Raw genomic sequence first — 19,775 nt, forward strand, 5'->3', positions numbered from 1 at the left:
CACTTCAACAAATTTTTAAAACTAAAATGAGTCCCAATGTATTTGGAATGTTTTAGTCAAGTAAGTTAACAAAGTTTTATTAACAGATGAGCAAATGAGGAAGTTTCATATAATATCAAGGGAAGAAAGTAAAGTTTGAATATATATATATATATATATATATATATATATATACACATATAATATCAAGGGAAGAAAGTAAAGTTTTAATATATATATATATATATATATATATAAAAAGTAGTAAAAACAATTTATTGTTCAAAGTATATATAAAGATAAGGTTAAATTGCAAAATTACATCTTTAAAATTTGAAAATGTTTGGATTTTATACCCTAAAGTTTTATAATTTGAATTTTACCCCTTAAATTTTATTTCGTTTGCATTAGCAACCTCTTTGTTCATATTTTCCGTTAAGCGTCATGTAAGCTAGCCACAAATGTATAGTTCCTCCAATAAAATGATGCAACATCATTTTTATTATGTTTTGTCATTTTTTATTTTTTTAGTCTAAAAAATTATGTGACATCATTTTATTGGACAAATTAAACATTTGTGACAAATTTAAATGACACTTAATAGAAAATATGAACAAAATTTCAAGTTGTAAAATTCAAACACTCTTAAACTTTAGGGTGTAGTTTGCAATTTAGCATAAGAATAAAATGAAAGTAAATGTTAATTCTACCCTTGTATCTTTCCTTTATGAAATCAATCAATTCACATAATCTAAATTTTAACCTAATTTAGAACCTCAAAAATCAAGTAATAGGAGAAGTGAGAGAGGCCGCTCCTCCTCTAGAAAGGACATGAGTAGTGGAAAATATTTAATGGACAAACTAGTGAAAGAAGCAAACAGAAACCTTGTAATACATCCATTAAAAGGAGAGATATTACAGATGAAGAAAGTTTGTGTCTGTACATTAGACATTTCTCTCAAATTTAATACAGTGGAGTATATGAACCTTAGAACAAAGAGGTAAGGAATTCATGAACAAGCTATTCTCAAACACACTTTTAATGCACATTATAAGCCTAATGGGCTGATTAGCTCCTACTTCAAATCCTTCTTATAAATGATCTTTGCATTTGCGTAGTTTCATCATCCATGTCTATGTGGTTCTGAAATAAGGAATAAATTTAGTTACAATTAATATATTAAGTTTCTTGATTAAATTCAAATAGCTGCTTTGGATGTAACTGTCATTGAAAAAGATAATACTATTTATACTTCATTACAACATAATCATATATTTGAATACATTTAGGGAATTAAATATATTACACCTAAGGGTTGTACTTAAATTTTGTCCCAAATAAAAAGTGTTGTTTACCTATTATGTTTCATCCAAAAATCTTTTTTTTGGGAATGTTTTGATTTCTTTTATTCTTTTTTGGTATGTTTTCCTAACTGTACTTTGTTGAAAACCCACAAGACCAGTGATATTATAATTTCTGGACATTCCTTTAGGTTTTATCACTGCCATCATATATGCAAAAGACATGGTTTTTATTAATTACTAATTTGTAATTTTATGTATATGTACGGGGTTGCACAAATACAATTAAAAACAATCATAATTACATGGTTAAATTTATACTTTTTAGAATATATAACAATGTGAGGGCAAACCTAAATATTTTGTAAGAGATTAAATTCTATAAGGATATGGTGTAAAACTCAAGTTTTATCCCTCCAATCTCATGTCTCATTATCATATTACATATTATAGAATAAGTACAACTACACTCAATCCATTCTAATATCCATTTAAAAATTTAACTTAATTGTGAGTTTATTGAAATATTATTATATGTGGTAAAATGTATTAAATTTTAAGTAAATAGTTGATATGTCAATATTTTATTAGATGATGTAAAATATAAATTTTACCTCTCATCTTTATTAAGTTCAGACTCATTTTTTTAATACCAAAACCAAAAGGAAAGCAAAATGTAGGCAATTGTGCATGGATTAGACAAGGAAGCACCACCTCCCAAAGCTCACTCTGTGTCTGTTTGTACACAACTTTTCTTTACTTTATCGAAAAGAAGGTTTCGTTTACAAACAAAACTTGGGTTCTCTATGTATGGTGATGATTTTCGATGGAATCTGTTGGGGCTACAACTGTAAGAAGGATATAGAGCACGACATGAACATTGACATGATATGACACTAGACACAGAAATATGACAATTTTGATTTTGATTTTTTTTTTTTTTATCATGTTTGTTTAAGTTTCTAAAATACAGAATAATCAAAATATCTAATTTAACAAATGATTTTTTTTACAAAAAAAAAAAAATTATGCTTTTTTCCTTCCAATATATTAAGAATATGAACAAAACTTAGATACAGTACCTTAGGTATTATTTCTTAGGTTTCTTTTTTAAAATTCAGCTATCTGGCTACTTAATTAGAAAATATACTTCCTTCCCATAAGAAAAAATCCACATGACATAATCTTAAAAGGTGAACTTAAGGAACAACATTTAAGTATTATACTTAAATTTTGCTCCATGAACATATATTAAAGAGTATTCTTGTCTTCTTGATATATCCGTATTAAATAAATTGTGGAATTATAGAGTATCCGTTTCTTAATCTCAGCGGTACAATAAGTAATTAAGGATTGATACAATATGGGAGTTAACAAAATTGACTAGATAGTATTAGGTTTCATGATCAAGATGTCAGAATCAAACAATTCAAACTTGTTGGCAAACATTTTTCAAATATATGTTGATGTTCATTCATCATCCAAATTTTATTATAATTTCATAGGTTCAGAATACTGCAATGCATGCAGTTTATACATCTCATGCAAAGAGATTAAAGGTAGATCCCACGTACAAAAAGAAAATTTTCAACACAAGAATCTAAAACCAAAAATCTTAAAACCCTATACTTATTAAGGGACCCACCAATCAAAATCTTTAAATATTACTTACAAAATTCATGTTGAATTCACTGTAAGTCTATAATATATATTGATTATTCAAAATATATATGGGAGAGAGCCTGAGAAAAAAGAGGGCCAAATCTGTCTTCTAGTTTTCAAGAGTGGGTCTTGCATCTTCAAGCTAATAGTACTCAAAGTGGCACCCATCATAACCTGTGGACACACCCCAAAAAGAAAAAGAAAAGAAAAAGAAGAAGTAGGATTAGTAAATTACAGTAGCAGATACGTACATACACATTGTATGATAACAGAATGTACATGCTTTGCCCTATTTACAAATTGCACTATTTAAATTTGAAATATTTTAAATTTAGTTCTTTTACACTATTAATTTAGGTCCTTTTAACTTTCAATCGTTTTTAATGTAGTCATGTTGTACACATCCATTCAATCTGCACCGTTATGTCAACAACGTTGTTTAGAAAGTGGGAAATACTAAAACTAATGACAAGATTGAAACAAAATTAGACAAAATGACTAAAGTAAAAACATATTAAAGTTAAAGGACAAGAATGAAAAAAACAATTTAAGAATACACCACAGGTGGCTCAAACAATGGTGGGCTTGGAACAAATATAGTGGGGGCTGGTATATCTGTAGTTGGGCTTGGAACATAGCTTCATATATGGGCTGGGCTCAATATAAGGTGGGCTTAAATATAGGCCCCAGTGGGCTTGGAACATAGGTAGCTGGAAATGGTACACTACTAGGTGGGCTTGGAAAATTTTCTGGGGGATTTGTGGTTGGCAGGCCAGAGATCGTGCTGGTTGGGCTTGGAGGTGGGCTTAGGACTGGAAGAATTGGTGGGAGACAGTAAAATGGTGATGCTACTGTGGATAAGTACTATATGGAGGTGCATATTCAGGCAAGGGCATTGGACCTAGTGACTCAAATGGTGGTAAAGAAAATGGTGAACTCAAACTCAGGGCTGGGCATAGGAAACACAAGCAAACTGCTTCAACCATGAGTAACGCCAAGACTCGTTTTAGGACAAGCCATTTGGTTGAACTTTATTACACAGAAAATTGCTTGCAAGATTTTAAGGGTATATGAACCACATTGGCACAAATTCATACTTTTTGACACCCCAAAATCACACCGCCAGACATATCAACCAGAATTTAAATAATTGTAAAACAAGATATAGAAAAAGAAAAATTACCCAAAAGAATTTGGAAAAGAAAAAAAAAATCTGAAATAGAAGTTGACAATATAAAATGATCAAACATATTAGCTACAAAATGAAAAGATTCCAGAACCCAAACAGAGAATAACTCAAAACACAATCAAAGATTCAAAATAATATTCTACATCGATCCTAAATGCCCATCAAATAAGCCAAAACCCATATATCTAAATCATCAGTTCTTTAAAACACGAAAACTAAAAAGAAAAAGAGCATAGGGATATCATCAAACACACGGAAATTACATTAAAAAAAAAAAAAAAAAAAAAAAAAAAAAAACACTTATAACAACCAAAAACCGAAACAGAACGATAGATAACGAAAATCTTACATACCTCAAACGAAGACCCAAAAGGCTGAATTTTCCATCTTCAAACTTCAATTTTTTTCCAGCCCCAATTTCCTTTTCCAACGAACCACTTTCAAAGCAATTATTAGTGCCATCCTATCTTTGATATCGTCACAAAAACGAAAATAACAATGCCTCCATGATTTCTTCACCAGCAAGGTGCCACAAACACTCCAGAAGCCTACAACAAACCCAAATCCAACGCAAACATAGAACCATAGCCTTTCAAAATCATCTCCACCATACTTGTCTTCAGAACTGCCACCAATAAAATTTGGCTCATCAGATGTTTCATCTCCTGGGCACTTGGTTAGAAGAGGAGAGCCACACAACGAAGGGTTGCCCTCATAGATGGATGCATCATTTAGTGTTTGGAGCTGATTGCCAGATGGGATTCTTCCAGCCAAGTTGTTGAAAGACAAGTTCAAATGTGCCAAGGAGGTCAAAGAAGACAAGCTTTCAGGAATAGGTCCAGAAATATTGTTGTTTGAGAGATCTAGCGTTTCTAGCCACCGCAAGTTCCCAATATTATCGGGAATCTTTCCAATTAGATGATTCATTGACAAGTTTAACGTACCTAATCCCTTGAGACTTGTTATTTCATCAGGAATTATTCCTGTCAAATTGTTCGCTGAAAGATCAATGGTGTTAACAAATTTGAGAGTAGTATCATATTGCAACTCTCTTCCTTTTGTCACTATGATTGCTTTTTCAATATATATCAAGTCTGGATCCAAAGAGTTGTATTGATCAATGTTGTTGCTGTAAACCAAAGTAGTCAAATTATTTAAACAGTCTGGAATGCCTCCAAAAAGATTGTTTTGTGCAATATCTAGGATGTGAAGGAATGAAAGATTGCACCATTCTTGAGGGATGATTCCACTGAATAGATTTGACCGTAAACGTAGAATTAAGATATTTGGTCCTATCCATGATGGAAGGTTCTCTGATAAACGATTCCCACCAAGATCAATGCTCAAAAGAGAACATTTTTGTAAAGTAGAAGGAATTTCTCCATAAAGATGGTTGTTGCTCAGCACTAATATAGAAAGGGAACTCAAGAAACCCATTGATCTCGGAATTTTTCCATGCAGGTGGTTATATGAAATATCCATAACCTGCAAACTTTGTAACTCACTCCAATGATTAGGGAGCTCCCCTGAAAGTTGATTGCTCTTGAGGTAAAGTATTTTAAGATAGACCATTTTTTGTATGGATGATGGAATTTTACCATTGAGATGGTTCTCCGACAAATCTAAAATTTGCAAGCATGGCATTAGATCACCAATATCTGATGGGATAGGGCCTGAAAAAAAATTGCTTTTTAAATATAGTTGGGTCGCATTAGTAAACCAGAGTGGGATAGGACCCTTGAAGCAATTATAACTTAGATCAATAATATTTAAATTTGGATATACTAATTGGTGTGGCAACATCCCTGTGATTTGATTGTTGGATAGATCCAAGTCAGTGAGTCGAGAAGATATCCTAGAGAACCATTCATCAGGTATAGTGTCTGCGATTCTAACATTTTTAAGGTTGACATACACGAGCTCATTTTGAACTTGAAGCCATAGAGGAAATTTGGGGCCAACGAGACAGCTTTCTAGTTCCAGAGTTTTGAGCCTAAAAGGAGGAACCCAGTTATAAGTCACATTGAAAACTAGAGAGTGGTTGGTATAAGTTGTTAGTATAAAATCTTCTAGTCTTGATAGATTTTTCAATTGGGTTTCTGTGATGACACCTTTCCAAGAATTCACACTGAGATCCAAGGTGACAAGTTTTGAGAGTTGGCCAAAACTTTCGGGAATGGTTCCATTAATCTCATTAAAAGAGAGGTCCAACTGCTGCAAGGATGACAAGTTGCCAATAGAAGGTGGAATTGAACCCCAAAAAGAGTTGCAATAGAGATTGAGGTACCCCAAGCTCTGAAGTCTCCCCAATGAATCAGGAATGTTTCCCGACAACTTATTGAGACTCAAATCTAGGGACTCCAGGCTATTGTTCAGGCAAGTTGAGAAATTATCTAAAAATCCATCAATATTGGTCGATTTAAGAGATAAAGTCTTCAATTTACAAAAATTTCCTAAAAGGCTTGGCAAATTACCCGTGATGTATGGATTTTCACTCAAATCAAGGTGCTCAAGATTTCTTAGGTTCACAAAATTGTATGGAATGGTACCTTGTAAAGAATTAAAGCTGAGATCAAGAATTGTGAGGCTTGTAAGATTAAACAGCCACTGAGGTATGGAAGAGTTAAATTGGTTTTTTGATAAATCAAGGACAAAAAGAGATGTGAAATTGACAAATGGAAGAGAAGGTGGTAGGCAGTCAAACTCACACTCAGATAAATGTAACTCGTGAAGGGAAGGAAACATATTAACTGCATGCAGCCAATTTGCTCCTGTGAGATTTCGTCCCCCCATATCTAGGTACCTCAAAGAAGAGAGACTTGGCAGCCAATCCAAATTTTCGGCTTCCATGTTGAAGCTGTTGCTATGAAGGTCAGGGACTTCCATGTTGAAGCTGTCTCTATGAAGGTCAAGATGCATCAGGCTCGACAAATTTCCAAGATGAGGAAGAATTTCCTTAGGAAATTGTGCATGAAAGAGAGACAGATACATCAGGTTCTCTAGCATACCAAAAACTCCAGGATTATGAAGGTAAGCAATATTATTCCAGCTTAGATCCAAGTAATTTAAATATTTCAAGTGAACCAAAGAAGAACTTATCTTTCCAAACGAGCACAACTGGCGATATCTCTTCTTTTTACAGCTTAGATCGAGTTTGGTAACATGACCTGATTGATTGTTGCATTCCACGCCTCTCCATTGGCAGCAATCCTCACCAACCCAAGAAGAAAGCCTACCCAAATGATCAGTTACACCTTTCTTGAAGCTGAGAAGTGCTTGTCTTTCAGTGTAGATGCATTTGATATTAGCCCGACTCTGATCTTCACTGCATGAACTGGGTTTGAATATCCCCAAAGGTGAGGATCCAAACAAGGACAAAAGAAGAAATACAACAACAAAATTAAGATTAGCCATAGAGTTCTAATAGTTAGTGTTGTAAGTGAATAATGATTTATAGGAAGCAAAAAAAGCCATGCTACATGATTGATAATTATCAATTATCAGTGTCAAGAGTGAAGTCACCGTAGATTGGTCTAGTCTATAAATTATATTGACCTTTGTTGTTTTTTCCATATGGATTGGAGGAGAAATTAGCGGAGTGAAAGTTTTTCCACATGGCTTGTGGTAACCGACCGTGGAAGAAACCTTAGTTGCAGGTCGTGCATACACATTATCATTTGAGTGTGAATGATGTTTATTTCACAGACACATTATTCCACGTATAGTACACAATTGCGATTTTGCATTTGCACATTGCACTCGTGATTTGAAGTCACATTTTTTCAATTATAATAATGTGTACACTAGTTATTACCTTGATACTTAGAAATTGTGACATCAAGTCACAAGTTGAGTACAAAATTGTGCATGTGTATAGTGTAAAATAGTACGTGCGCACTAGTTATTACCCTTTGATGCTAAGTGTGCATTTGATATTGGTTTAAAAAGTTAGTTTTTTTTACTATACAGTTTATTTTTTCTATTATTCATGAGTCTCATTGAATTTTTTTTGTATTATTTATAGGTTCCACTATACTATTTCAGCTACCTTTTAGTTTTAGTTACAATATTTTTAGAAAAAAGTTTTCAGTTTCAGTTAAATAAGCTATTTCCAAATAGACAATACAAAAATTTTGATAACTTTCTTTTATATTTGTTGAGTTGATAAGCTTTCACTAGTTTTTATATGGGTCTACCACTAATATTACTTTTAATCCACTACTGACAATTTGCTATACAATATGTGTCAAATTTTTTGTCTCTAGACCTCCTCCTAGCGTTTTCCACACGGATATGTCTTATGTTTGCTAAACGTAAACAATGGACTTTGACTCATTACTTAGAATTTTGTTTGTTTGTTTTTTTATACTAAACGTAAACAATGGGCTTTGACTCATTACTAAGAATTTTGATTTTGATTTTTTATTTTTTACCGAGATACTCAGTTCATGATTAAGATGTGAGTATCAAACAATTCAAACCTGTTGACGAACATTGTTCAAAGCCATACATATAGCTGTAGCATTTTAATATTTTTTTTTTTGATGTGAAACACAGCTAAAACTTTATTAATCAAGAGAATTGGCCAATACATCTTGGTTGAGAGCTTGTTCAAGGAAACAAGGAATCTCTTCAACCCAAACAGAAAAATCATTAATGCCTAAAGCATGTCTAGCTAGTAAATGTGCTGGTCTATTGCCCTTACGACCAACATGGGCAAAGTTTACACTACGGAAACTATGAGCAACACTTATGGAACTATAGACCAGAGCAGCCACAGATAAAGGGGGAGGAGAAGAGTCCCTTAGAGCATTAGCCAGTGACAAAGAATCAGTCTCTAGCGTGAAGTCCTGGATAGACATATCTTTGGCAAATTGAAGACCCATCTCAACCGCCTTAGCTTCAACCTCAATGGCACCCAGAGGAGCTTTAATTTTTTTACTGTAGGCTCCGATCAGCTGACCAGCATCATCTCGAATGATAATCCCCACCCCTGCCGATTTCTGCTCTTTGAACACAGCCCCATCTACATTTATTTTGTAACGAGCTGGAGAGGGAGGCGTCCACACTGCTGCTCCAGCTAGCTGCTTCGAATCCGTGACCTGTATACAAGCATGGTAAGCACATAAATACTCCAACGCATCATGCACTAAGGACTGACTTGACTTTTTCGCACCACCATTCCTGCATTCATTCCGGTTCGACCACAATGCCCAGGCTATCACAATCAGTTTTTCCACCCTTCTGTGATCCCACTGAGCTATCATCACCACATACCAGAGCACGTCCATGAACGACCCAAAATGGCAACTCCTAGAGCCCTGAAACAGAGCGGAATTGTGCCATATTTCAGCAGCACGTTGACACCGCCAGAACAGATGGGCTGAAGACTCTTCCTCCATGCGACACTCATCACAGACACTGTCCAACAGCACTTTGCGCCTGACCAGATTCTCCTTCGTGGGTAGAACATCTTTGCAGGCCCTCCAAGCGAAGTGGCGAATCTTGTGTGGAACATTACAACTCCATAGCTGCTTCCAAAACCTTCTTAACTGACTACCATCAGACACACCACCCACCGGTCCCTTTAAGCTCATCTCCATGGCCAACTTATATGCACTACGGACACTAAAGAGTCCGTTGTGCGTTAAAGCCCAGACTTGCTTATCCTCTGGCAGATTTACGCTTAGAGCAATGCTACAGATCAAGTCAGCTTCATGAGGAAGGAAAATTTGCCGCACCAAGTCATTATTCCATGCACCAGAAGCTTCATCAATAAGGGTTGCAACCCGAGAGTCCTCAGGTAGTCTTGAGACAGGAGAAAAAACCTTATAAGTTGAGGGGGATGGCACCCATTTATCATTCCAAATCCTTATGCTATGACCATTCCCCACCAGCCACCTTTTGCCATTTTGGACAATTGCTTGAGCCGCCAAAATACTCCTCCAAATAAATGAAGGATTTTTTCCAAGACATGCATCCACAAATTCACACCTTGGAAAATATTTGGCCTTAAATACTCTATATAATAGAGAATCACTCCCAGACTGGAGTCGCCACCCTTGTTTAGCTAACATGGCCAAATTAAATTCCTTCAGTTGTTTGAAACCCATACCCCCACAAGCCTTTGGAGCACAAAGTTTCTCCCAACTAATCCATGCCATTTTCCTCTCCTCCTTACATTGCCCCCACCAAAAATTCCTAATAATACTTGTCATCTCATCACAAAGGGAATCAGGAATTTTAAAGCAGCTCATAGTATACGTCGGAATAGCTTGTGCTACCGCTTTTATCAAAACTTCCTTCCCAGCTTTAGACAATAGCTTTTCCTTCCACCCAGCCAATTTTTTGGCCAGTTTTGTTTTGACTTCCTTGAAAGTATTCTTCTTATTTCTTCCTACCAAAGAAGGGAGGCCCAGATACTTCTCATGCTGCCGAATGACTTGAGCACCAAATCGCACTTTAATCTCTTCCTGGATCTCCTGTACTGTGTTAGGACTGAAAAACAGAGAAGTTTTGGCACGGTTCAGCTGTTGGCCAGAAGCTTGCTCATACGTTCTCAGTACTTTCTGAAGGGCTTCACATTCTTCAATAGTGGCTTTGCAAAAAATTAAACTATCATCTGCAAAAAATAAATGAGATAGACAAGGGCCACCCCTACATACAGAAACACCTTCCAGCAAACCATCAACTGTAGCTTTTTTAATCAACGCAGAAAGGCCTTCTGCACAAATCAAAAATAAATATGGGGAGAGTGGATCACCTTGGCGGAGTCCTCTAGAGGGAATAATATGGCCACTAGGTTTACCATTGACCCGTACAGCATAGGTGACTGAAGAGATGCATTGCATCATCAGGCTCCTCCATCTTGAATGAAACCCCAATTTCTCCATTATCTTCTCTAGGCATGCCCATTCCACCCTGTCATATGCCTTGCTCATGTCTAGCTTGAGAGCCATCTCACCTTTAGTTCCTGATTTCTTCAAATTAATCTGGTGCATTGCCTCAAAAGCTACTAAAACATTATCAGTAAGGGACAACCTCACTTTTAGTCCCTACATTTTGACGTTTTTCCATTTTAGTCCCTACATTTTATTTTTTCCACTTTTAGTCCCTAAAACCAATTTACGCTTTCCGTTTTAGTCCTTGAAACACTGTTCTGTCACCAAATTAACGGAAAGACTGACGGATTAATAAAATATTATTAAAAAAATTATTTAACATTTTTTATATGCCAAAATTAAAAAAAAAAAATAATTACTCAATTTTAATTTAGAACAAAAAACAAAAAAAAAAATTATTTTCTTTCAAACAAAAATTTTACTTTTTTTTAATTAAAATGATTTTTTTTTTATTCCAATCTTCTTCTTTTTTTTTTTGTTCAGAAGAACTTTTAAACCCTTTTCTCTCTCTATTCTCAAACTCTCTTTCTCCTCACCCCGATCTGATTCAAAATTTGACTGACCCAAACTCTCTCTGATCTCTTTCAAGACTCAGTGATGAGGTCGCCGTCGTCGAACTCGTTCAAGACTCAATGATGAGGTCACCATTGCCATAGAAGAAAGAAACCCCAGAAGGTCTCCGTTGCCGTTGCCGTTTCCGTTGCCATCGACCCATCGAACCCATCAAGAAGGTCCGTTGATTAGGTGTATGAAACCCTAGAAAGAAAACCCATAGTTTATTTCTGTGTAATTATGGCTCTGTTGTACAAAACCCAGTCATCGATTCGGTATTGGAGCCTGATATTGACCAGCGGCGACCAGCGACGAGCCCGATTTGGTATTTGATCATGGAGGCCGTGGGGTCTTGATGGCGTGAAAACAATGGGAAAAATTTGGAGGCTTGCATGTGGGTGTTGTGAACATGGATCGGTGGTTGGGTCTGCTGATGATTTTGGCTTGGGTTGTGATTTGGGTTTCGTTTGTGTTTAATCTCTATTTGTGATCTGGGTCTGTGTTTGTGTTTGGTCTCTGTTTCTTTTCTTTTTGTTTTTTTGTGTTGTTGTGATCTAGGTTTGAGTTTTTGGTTGCTCTCGGTTGATGGGTTTGATCTGGGAAGAACACGATGAACTTGGATTTGTGTTCTCGGTTGCTGGGTTTAATCTGGGAAGAACACGAAGAACTTTGGGTCTATGTTTGTGTTTGGTCTCTGTTTCTTTTCTTTTTTTTCGTTTGTGTTGTTGTGATCTAGGTTTGAGTTTTTGGTTGCTAGATTTGTGTTCTTGGTTGCTGGGTTTGATCTGGGTTTAAGTAATAATGTTCTTTTGCTGGGTTGCTATTCTTTTGCTTTGCTAGGTTGTTATTCTTTTGCTTGGGTTTGATTCGGTGGTGATCTTCTGGAAAAAAAAAAAAAGAAGATTGGAATTAAAAAAATTCATTTTAATTGAAAGAAAGTAAAATTTTTGTTTGAAAGAAAATAATTTTTTTTTGTTTTTTGTTCTAAATTAAAATTGAGTAATTATTATTTTTTTTTAATTTTGGCATATAAAAAATGTTAAATAATTTTTTTAATAATATTTTATTAATCCGTCAGTCTTTTCATTAATTTGGTGACAGAACAGTGTTTCAAGGACTAAAACGGAAAGCGTAAATTGGTTTTAGGGACTAAAAGTGGAAAAAATAAAATGTAGGGACTAAAATGGAAAAACGTCAAAATGTAGGGACTAAAAGTGAGGTTGTCCCTTATCAGTAATCAATCTACCATTCACAAAAGCACTCTGGGTATCACTGATAATAGATGGGAGGATTTTTTTAAGTCTGTTGGCTAGAGTTTTAGATGCCAGTTTGTAAATAACATTACAGAGACTGATTGGTCTATACTCAGTAACTCTTTTAGGTGATTCAGTTTTAGGAACCAAAACAATATGTGTTTCATTAAATTTTGGCGAGGTAATGCCTAAATTAAGGAAATCCAATACTGTCTTAGTTACTACACCACCTACAGTAGACCAGAATTTTTGGAAAAAAAGAGGGGGCATACCATCCGGACCTGGGGCTTTTAAAGGATACATCTGTTTTAGGGCTTTGTGCACTTCACCTGCCTGGAACTCCTTCACCAGCATGGAATTCATTGAATGAGTTACTCTAGGTTGAATGGCCTCCAGGATTTCAGTGAAATCTGATGGTGCTGAGGAGGTGAACAACTCAGAGTAGTAGTCAATAAACGCCTTCTCAATCTCCCCTTGGTCAACCTGCCACACCTCATTAGCATCGAAAACCCCCTCAATTAAGTTCTTTTGAAACCTTGCTGAGGCCTTAGCATGAAAGAAGCGGGTATTTCTGTCACCCTCCTGAAACCAGTTCAGCCGAGCCCTCTGTTTCCACATGGCATCTTCTTTGTCAAGCCAACAATTCAATTCCACTCTAGTATCTCTTAAGTCTTTTATAATCGAAGGTGATGAAGCTTGCATCTCCAACCCTTCTAGGCGTTTTTGTAAACCAGCTATCTTCTTTCCCACATGCCCATACTCACTCACATTCCACACCTCCAACTTGTTTCTGCATGATTCCATACAAGATAAAATAGGAAAATTAGAAGCCATGCACATCCCTTCCTCCCATGCCTCAGTCACCACTTTCTCACATCTCTCATCTTTCAACCACATAGACTCAAATCTAAATAATTTCTTGTGCTTCTGATATTTTTTCTTTGAGAATAGATGCAGCAAAAGAGGATTATGATCAGAGGCAGAAGATGACTTATGATGAAGCTTAGCATTAGGGAAAAGAGAATGCCAATCTGTAGAAGCTAAGTCCCTATCCAACCGTTCCCTGATCTGAGTGCCATCCCTTTTTTGATACAGCCAAGTGAATTTAGGACCCACAAAGCCCACCTCCTTTAGCCCACAAAAGTTAATAGAAGCATTAAACCTGGCCATTTGCTGTACTGGCCTAGAAGCCCCTCCCTCCTTCTCTGCTTGACACCTGATTTCATTGAAATCTCCAATCACAAGCCATGGCAACTGTGAGCTATCCCTTAAGGAATTAAGCAATCTCCATGAATCCATCCTTAGTGTAGTCTCAGGATGACCATAGAAACCTGACAAATGCCAACATCCAATTCTTTCACCCCCCTCAATCAAAGCATCAATAAAGGATAGCGAAGAATCCAGAACATCCACTTTGATATCAGATTTCCAAAATAAAGCTAACCCTCCCTTCAAACCATCACTAGGAACAATAAAACTATCTTTAAAACCACATTGATTACGAACAATTTTTACCCACTCTTCATTCAACTTTGTTTCCATCAAGAACACCAGATTGGGATCTTCTAACCTAATAACCTTTTTCAAGGCATTAACTGTCTGAGGGTTCCCAAGCCCTCGACAGTTCCAACTTAGGAAACTCATTGGACCCAGCGGGGTTGCCCAGCAACCTCCGCCGATCCCAAGTGTGTAGCAAATAAGACACTGAGCCTTTTTGTCTCATCATCCACTTTCTGCTTCTTTTCAATTTCAACCACATCCTCCTCCGTACTACCTCCCTCCTCAGCTTTTCTTTTTGGGCCTAAAGTCACCACATTCTCCAACTGCATCTGGTTATTATTGTGCTTACAAGGGAGCTTAGTCCACGTACCTTTTTTATTCCCTGTAGTAAGGTCAGTTCCAACACCCCTGGCTGCAACAGTTGACCCTTTGGTGGCTTGTTTACCATGAACTGATTTCACCTTTGGTTTCTTCTCCGACCTTTCAGTCCATCCCATAGAAAACTCCATGTTGCCTAAACTAGGCTGCATGTTAGTGGGGACAATTTCATGCCCCACTATTTCGGACTCCCTTGCCAACTCCCCGGATCCATGCATCCCCTCCGGCCCCACCACCTCCCCTTCCTTTCCTTTAATGCCACGGATGACCTCTGCAACCAAATCATTCGAAGGAGAGACATTATCGGCTAACTCCCTATCTAATTCCTCAATCACCGTTTCAAAATCTGCTGCATTATGTGGAATAATTGATACACCAGGCAACTCGGACGGTACACCAGCCACCTCCCTTATCACATTGTCATTCCTGGGTTGCTCGGTCAACATGCTTGACTTACCAAGGCCCACACATTCCACTTGGGTTCCCTGAAGCAATGGCGCTACAGGGTGAAGAACAAACCCACTTGAAACCTCCATTCCACCCCTATCGGCCTGTTTATCCATGCCTCTGACCGGTTCTGAGTCATACCCCTTCACTTCAACTACCTGTCTCCTGGCTGGACTGAATATCGAAGCTTTAATCCAATGTCCATATTGTTGACGGTCCAACGGCAGAGTACCATTGCTTTTCAGCCATAGTTCGCATTCCTTATCATCATGTGACAACATCCCACACCAGAAACATATATTGGGTAATCTCTCATACTGAAAAGAGACCCAACCTTCTAGATTATCCTCAAAGTTTACCTTTCTTCCTCTGCATAAGGGGCGAGATACATCAACCCAAACTCTAACTCGCATGAAAGTTCCTCCCCTCATCTCGGAATCGTCTCGCGACATAACCACCTCTCCAATTGATTCACCGATTTCAATGGCTGTCTCCGGGGTCATAAACTTGTATGGCAAATCATGAAGTTGGATCCAAAATTTCACCCTGTTAAACACAACCTCCTTTATCGGTTTAGTACCTTCAAACCGTTTTAGCACTACTAAATGACGATCATAAGACCACGGTTCCCCCAGCAAAGCTTTTACAACATCCACCTCCTGTTTAAACGTAAATAGCAGTATATTCTCTCCCACATTAGTAATATGGAAGCTCGCCTTTGTGCGCCAAATAGGTCGAAACGTGCGTGCCACTGCATCAATATTTAGAGCCCTCTTCGTAAAGAATTTTGCTGCTAAGACACACTCCGGCCTCTGGTTTTTCTTCGACAACACTACTTTCTTCCCTTCCCATTCCGAGAGTGATAAGTTATCACACTTAGCCATAAGGTCTTCCATTATCCGTCACACCACTGAAACTCCAGTCAACGTAGAAAGAGAACAGAACCAAACCCTGCTAGCAACAGAGTACTACAGGGAAACAACCAGCCCTATTAGTAGCAGAGTACTATAGGGAAAATACCACGTCTTTCTCAAAGAGAAAGGTAACAGCACTACTACAGCCTAGGTTTGGGGATGCGGCGGGAACCCTAACCCTAGACCGAGAACAATAGTTTGTAGCATTTTAATATTAAACGATTAGCTCTAATATTTTTATGAATAATAAGTTTAGAAAAATTAAATGTAAAGATATTAAAAATAATGCGGTAGATGAGGAGTTAGTACTATAGTCAAATGAGAAGTTAGTGTGGGGACTGAGCTTGGTGTTAGGGGGTTGAAGTATTTAAAAAAAAAAAAAAAAAAATTCATTATGAAATTCTAAATAAGCATTTACTTAGCATTCACTAATTGTCAACAAAAACACAAATACAAAATCATTGTTTCACAATACATTACAATATAATTATTTATGAAAAGATAACTCGGTGTGCATCTATGATGCTTGCGTTTATTGCTGAGTAAGGGCCAAATTATTTTGTTTAAAATTTTTAAAAGGGCCAAGTTTTTTTTTTTTTTTTTTTTTTAAGGTAAAATTGGTTGATTGGACTAATTTATTTTTTTAGTTTTACTATTGATAATTTATGTTGTTGGGCTTTCTAATTTTGTTTTAGGATTTAGATCTATAAAATCTTTTATGGCCTTTAAAATGATCAATAATATTGTTAAGGGGGGTCATGTATAATTTTATTGAACCAAATTGCTAAAATTTGCGCATGTGCACACACATATACATACTAGTATTGAGGGGAGGGTGGGGGGAGGGGAATTGTCCCCCAAGGTCCAAGAATAATTCTATCCTTGAGTTAGTGCTAGACTGCTAGGAGTTCTTGCCCATGTTGGGCAAAGTGGTACCTCCCCTTACCACAAAGGTTTGGGGTTTTTCCATTGACTCACTAGTTTGAGCCTTGGGGGTGGGTTTTAGGTATTAGAGTTTTTAAACTAACTCAAAATATATGTAGAATTTCACATTGTTAAAAGAGAGACTCCTATTCCTCAAAAGAAAAAAGAAAAAGAAAAAGAGAGACTCCTTATTTAGTTATAAGTGTGGTGTTTAATATGCCTCAAATGAATTGGGTCACATATGTACATAGGGGGAGAGTGAAGAGATGAGATGGATGAGGCAAGTTAGAAAAGGTTTGTTGCCCCAATCTTGGGCTTTGCCAACCAAGAGGACTTAAATCTTCTTAAAAAGAGTGAAAACCTCACCTCAGTCTAATGGTATTTAGATTTTTCAAAAAAAAAAAAAAATTGTAATATTTTAATTTTGTTTCTCCCTTATATTTTTATTGTATTGCACCAACACACATATATATTTTGTTCATTCATCATCCAAATTTTATTAATTTCATATGTTCAGAATACTGCAATGCATGCAGTTTATACATCTCATGCAAAGAGATTAAAGGTAGATCCCACGTACAAAAAGAAAATTTTCAAGACAAGAACCTAAAACCAAAAATCTTAAAACCCTAAACTAACAAGGGACCCACACCCACCTATCAAAATCTATAAATATTACTTACAAAATTCATGTTGAATTCACTGTAAGTCTATAACATATATTGATTATTTAAAATATATATGGGAGAGAGCCTGAGAAAAAAAGAGGGCCAAATCTGTCTTCTAGTTTTCAAAAGTGGGTCTTGCATTTTCAAGCTAATAGTACTCAAAGTAGCACCCATCATAACCTGTGGACACCCAAAAAAAAAAAAGAGTAGGATTAGTAAATCACAGTAGCAGATACGTACATACACAATGTTTGAAAACAGAATGTACATGCTTTGCCCTATTTACAAATTACACTATTTAAATTTGAAATATTTGAAATATAGTTTTTTTACACTATTAAAGTTAAAAGGACAAGAATGAAAGAAGACATTTTAAGAATACACCACAGGTGGCTCAAACAATGGTGGGCTTGGAACAAATATAGTGGGGGCTGGTATATATGTAGGTGGGCTTGGGACATAGCCTCATGGGCTGGGCTCAAAATAAGGTGGGCTTGGAACATAAGTAGTTGGAAATGGTACACTTCTAGGTGGGCCTGAAAAAATTTCGTGGGGATTTGTAGTTGGCGGGCCAGGGATCGTGCCAGTTGGGCTTGGAGGTGGGCTTAGGATTGTGAGAATTGGTGGGAAAATGGTGATGGTACTGTTGAAAAGTAAAATATGGAGGTGTATTTTCAGGCAAGGGCATTGGACATTAAGGTTTTCAAACCCGGACCATTCATTGAACTGTAAAAGGGAGAGGTTTAAGATTTTTGATGTCGAACTGAAATCGAACCGGGATCGAACCGTGATGACGTCATAATTAATTTAATAATTAATTAAAACCTAAATATAGATATTAAATTTATAAAATTAGCAAAATTGACAATATATCTATATATGTGAGGGAAATTTAATGATTTTCAAGCATATATTTAATAATTAAAAAAGAAAGTTAATAAAATAAAATAATAACCATGAAAACATTAAAATTTATGATTAATTTTTGAAGTAAAGTTGAATATCTTTGAAGGATTTTAATTATAATTTTTTTTATTCTTTGTAAGAGATAGATAATTTAATTAAGTAGAATAAAATTGTGTTAAGTTGTTTTTTTTTTAAAAAAAATTGCTAAGGGGTTGGACCGTACGGTTCTCACCGGTTTGTACGGTCCAACCCCGGTTTTAGGGGTTCACGGAATTAACAAAAAATCCAGTTCTTTAGGCTTAAAAAACCGGTTTTCACGGTCTGACCTCCCAGTCTGGTCCAGTTCTGAAAACCATGTTGGACATAGTGACTCGAATGGGGGTAATGAAAATGGTGAACTCAAACTCAGGGTTGGGAATAGGAAACACAAGCCAACCGCTTCAACCATGATTAACACCAAGTCTCGTTTTAGGACAAGCCATTTGGTTGAACTTTATTACACACAGAAAATTGCTTGCAAGATTTTAAGGGTATATGAACCAAATAGGCACAAATTCATACTTTTTGACACCCCAAAATCACACTGTACAGTATTTAGGTGTTGTTCCTTAGGTTTCCATTTTAAAATTCTGTCATGTGGATTTTTTTTAATGAGATAGAAATATATTGTCTAATTAAGTAACCAAATGGCTAAATTTTAAGAGAGAAACCTAAGGAACAGCACCTAAGGTACTGTACATAAATTTTGTCAATTTAAATAATTGTAAAACAAAATATAGAAAAAGAAAAATTACCCAAAAGAATTTGGAAAAGAAAAAGAAAAAGAAAAAAAATCTGAAATAGAAGTTGACAATATAAATTATCAAACATATTAGCTACACAATGAAAAGATTCCAGAACCCAAACAGAGAATAACTCAAACACAATCAAAGATTCAAAATAATATTCTTCATCGATCCTAAATGCGCATATAAACTTCAAATAATCCAATACCCATATATCTAAATCATCAGTTCTTTAAAACACGAAAACTAAAAAGAAAAAGAGCATAGGAATATCATCAAACACACGGAAATTACATTAAAAAAAAAAACAAAAAACATTTTTAACAGCCAAAAACCGAAACAGAACGACAGGTAACGAAAATCTTACAAACCTCAAATGAAGACCCAAATGGCTGAATTTTCCATCTTCAAACT

General features: G+C 36.1%; 1 protein-coding gene across 1 annotated transcript; it reads right to left on the bottom strand.

Annotated features, from left to right (window-relative positions):
• Positions 1-4,680: 4,680 nt before the first annotated feature.
• LOC115973345 (receptor-like protein EIX2) lies at positions 4,681-7,546 on the bottom strand. Its single transcript, XM_031093606.1, has 2 exons — positions 4,843-7,546; positions 4,681-4,757 (listed from the first exon to the last, which is right to left on the bottom strand). Exons 1-2 carry the CDS (start codon positions 7,544-7,546, stop codon positions 4,681-4,683), a joined length of 2,781 nt encoding a protein of 926 aa, XP_030949466.1.
• Between the last annotated feature and the right edge of the window lie 12,229 nt (positions 7,547-19,775).

This window comes from Quercus lobata, unplaced genomic scaffold (assembly GCF_001633185.2).
Source record: "Quercus lobata isolate SW786 unplaced genomic scaffold, ValleyOak3.0 Primary Assembly Scq3eQI_310, whole genome shotgun sequence".
NCBI lineage: Eukaryota > Viridiplantae > Streptophyta > Magnoliopsida > Fagales > Fagaceae > Quercus > Quercus lobata.

Coding starts and splice junctions, on each gene's coding strand:
- LOC115973345 (XM_031093606.1), bottom strand. CDS start 7,546: ATGGCTAATCTTAATTTTGTTGTTGTATTTCTTCTTTTGTCCTTGTTT. Junction 4,758..4,842: donor TGATGCATCCATCTATGAGG/GCAACCCTTCGT, acceptor TATTGGTGGCAG/TTCTGAAGACAAGTATGGTG.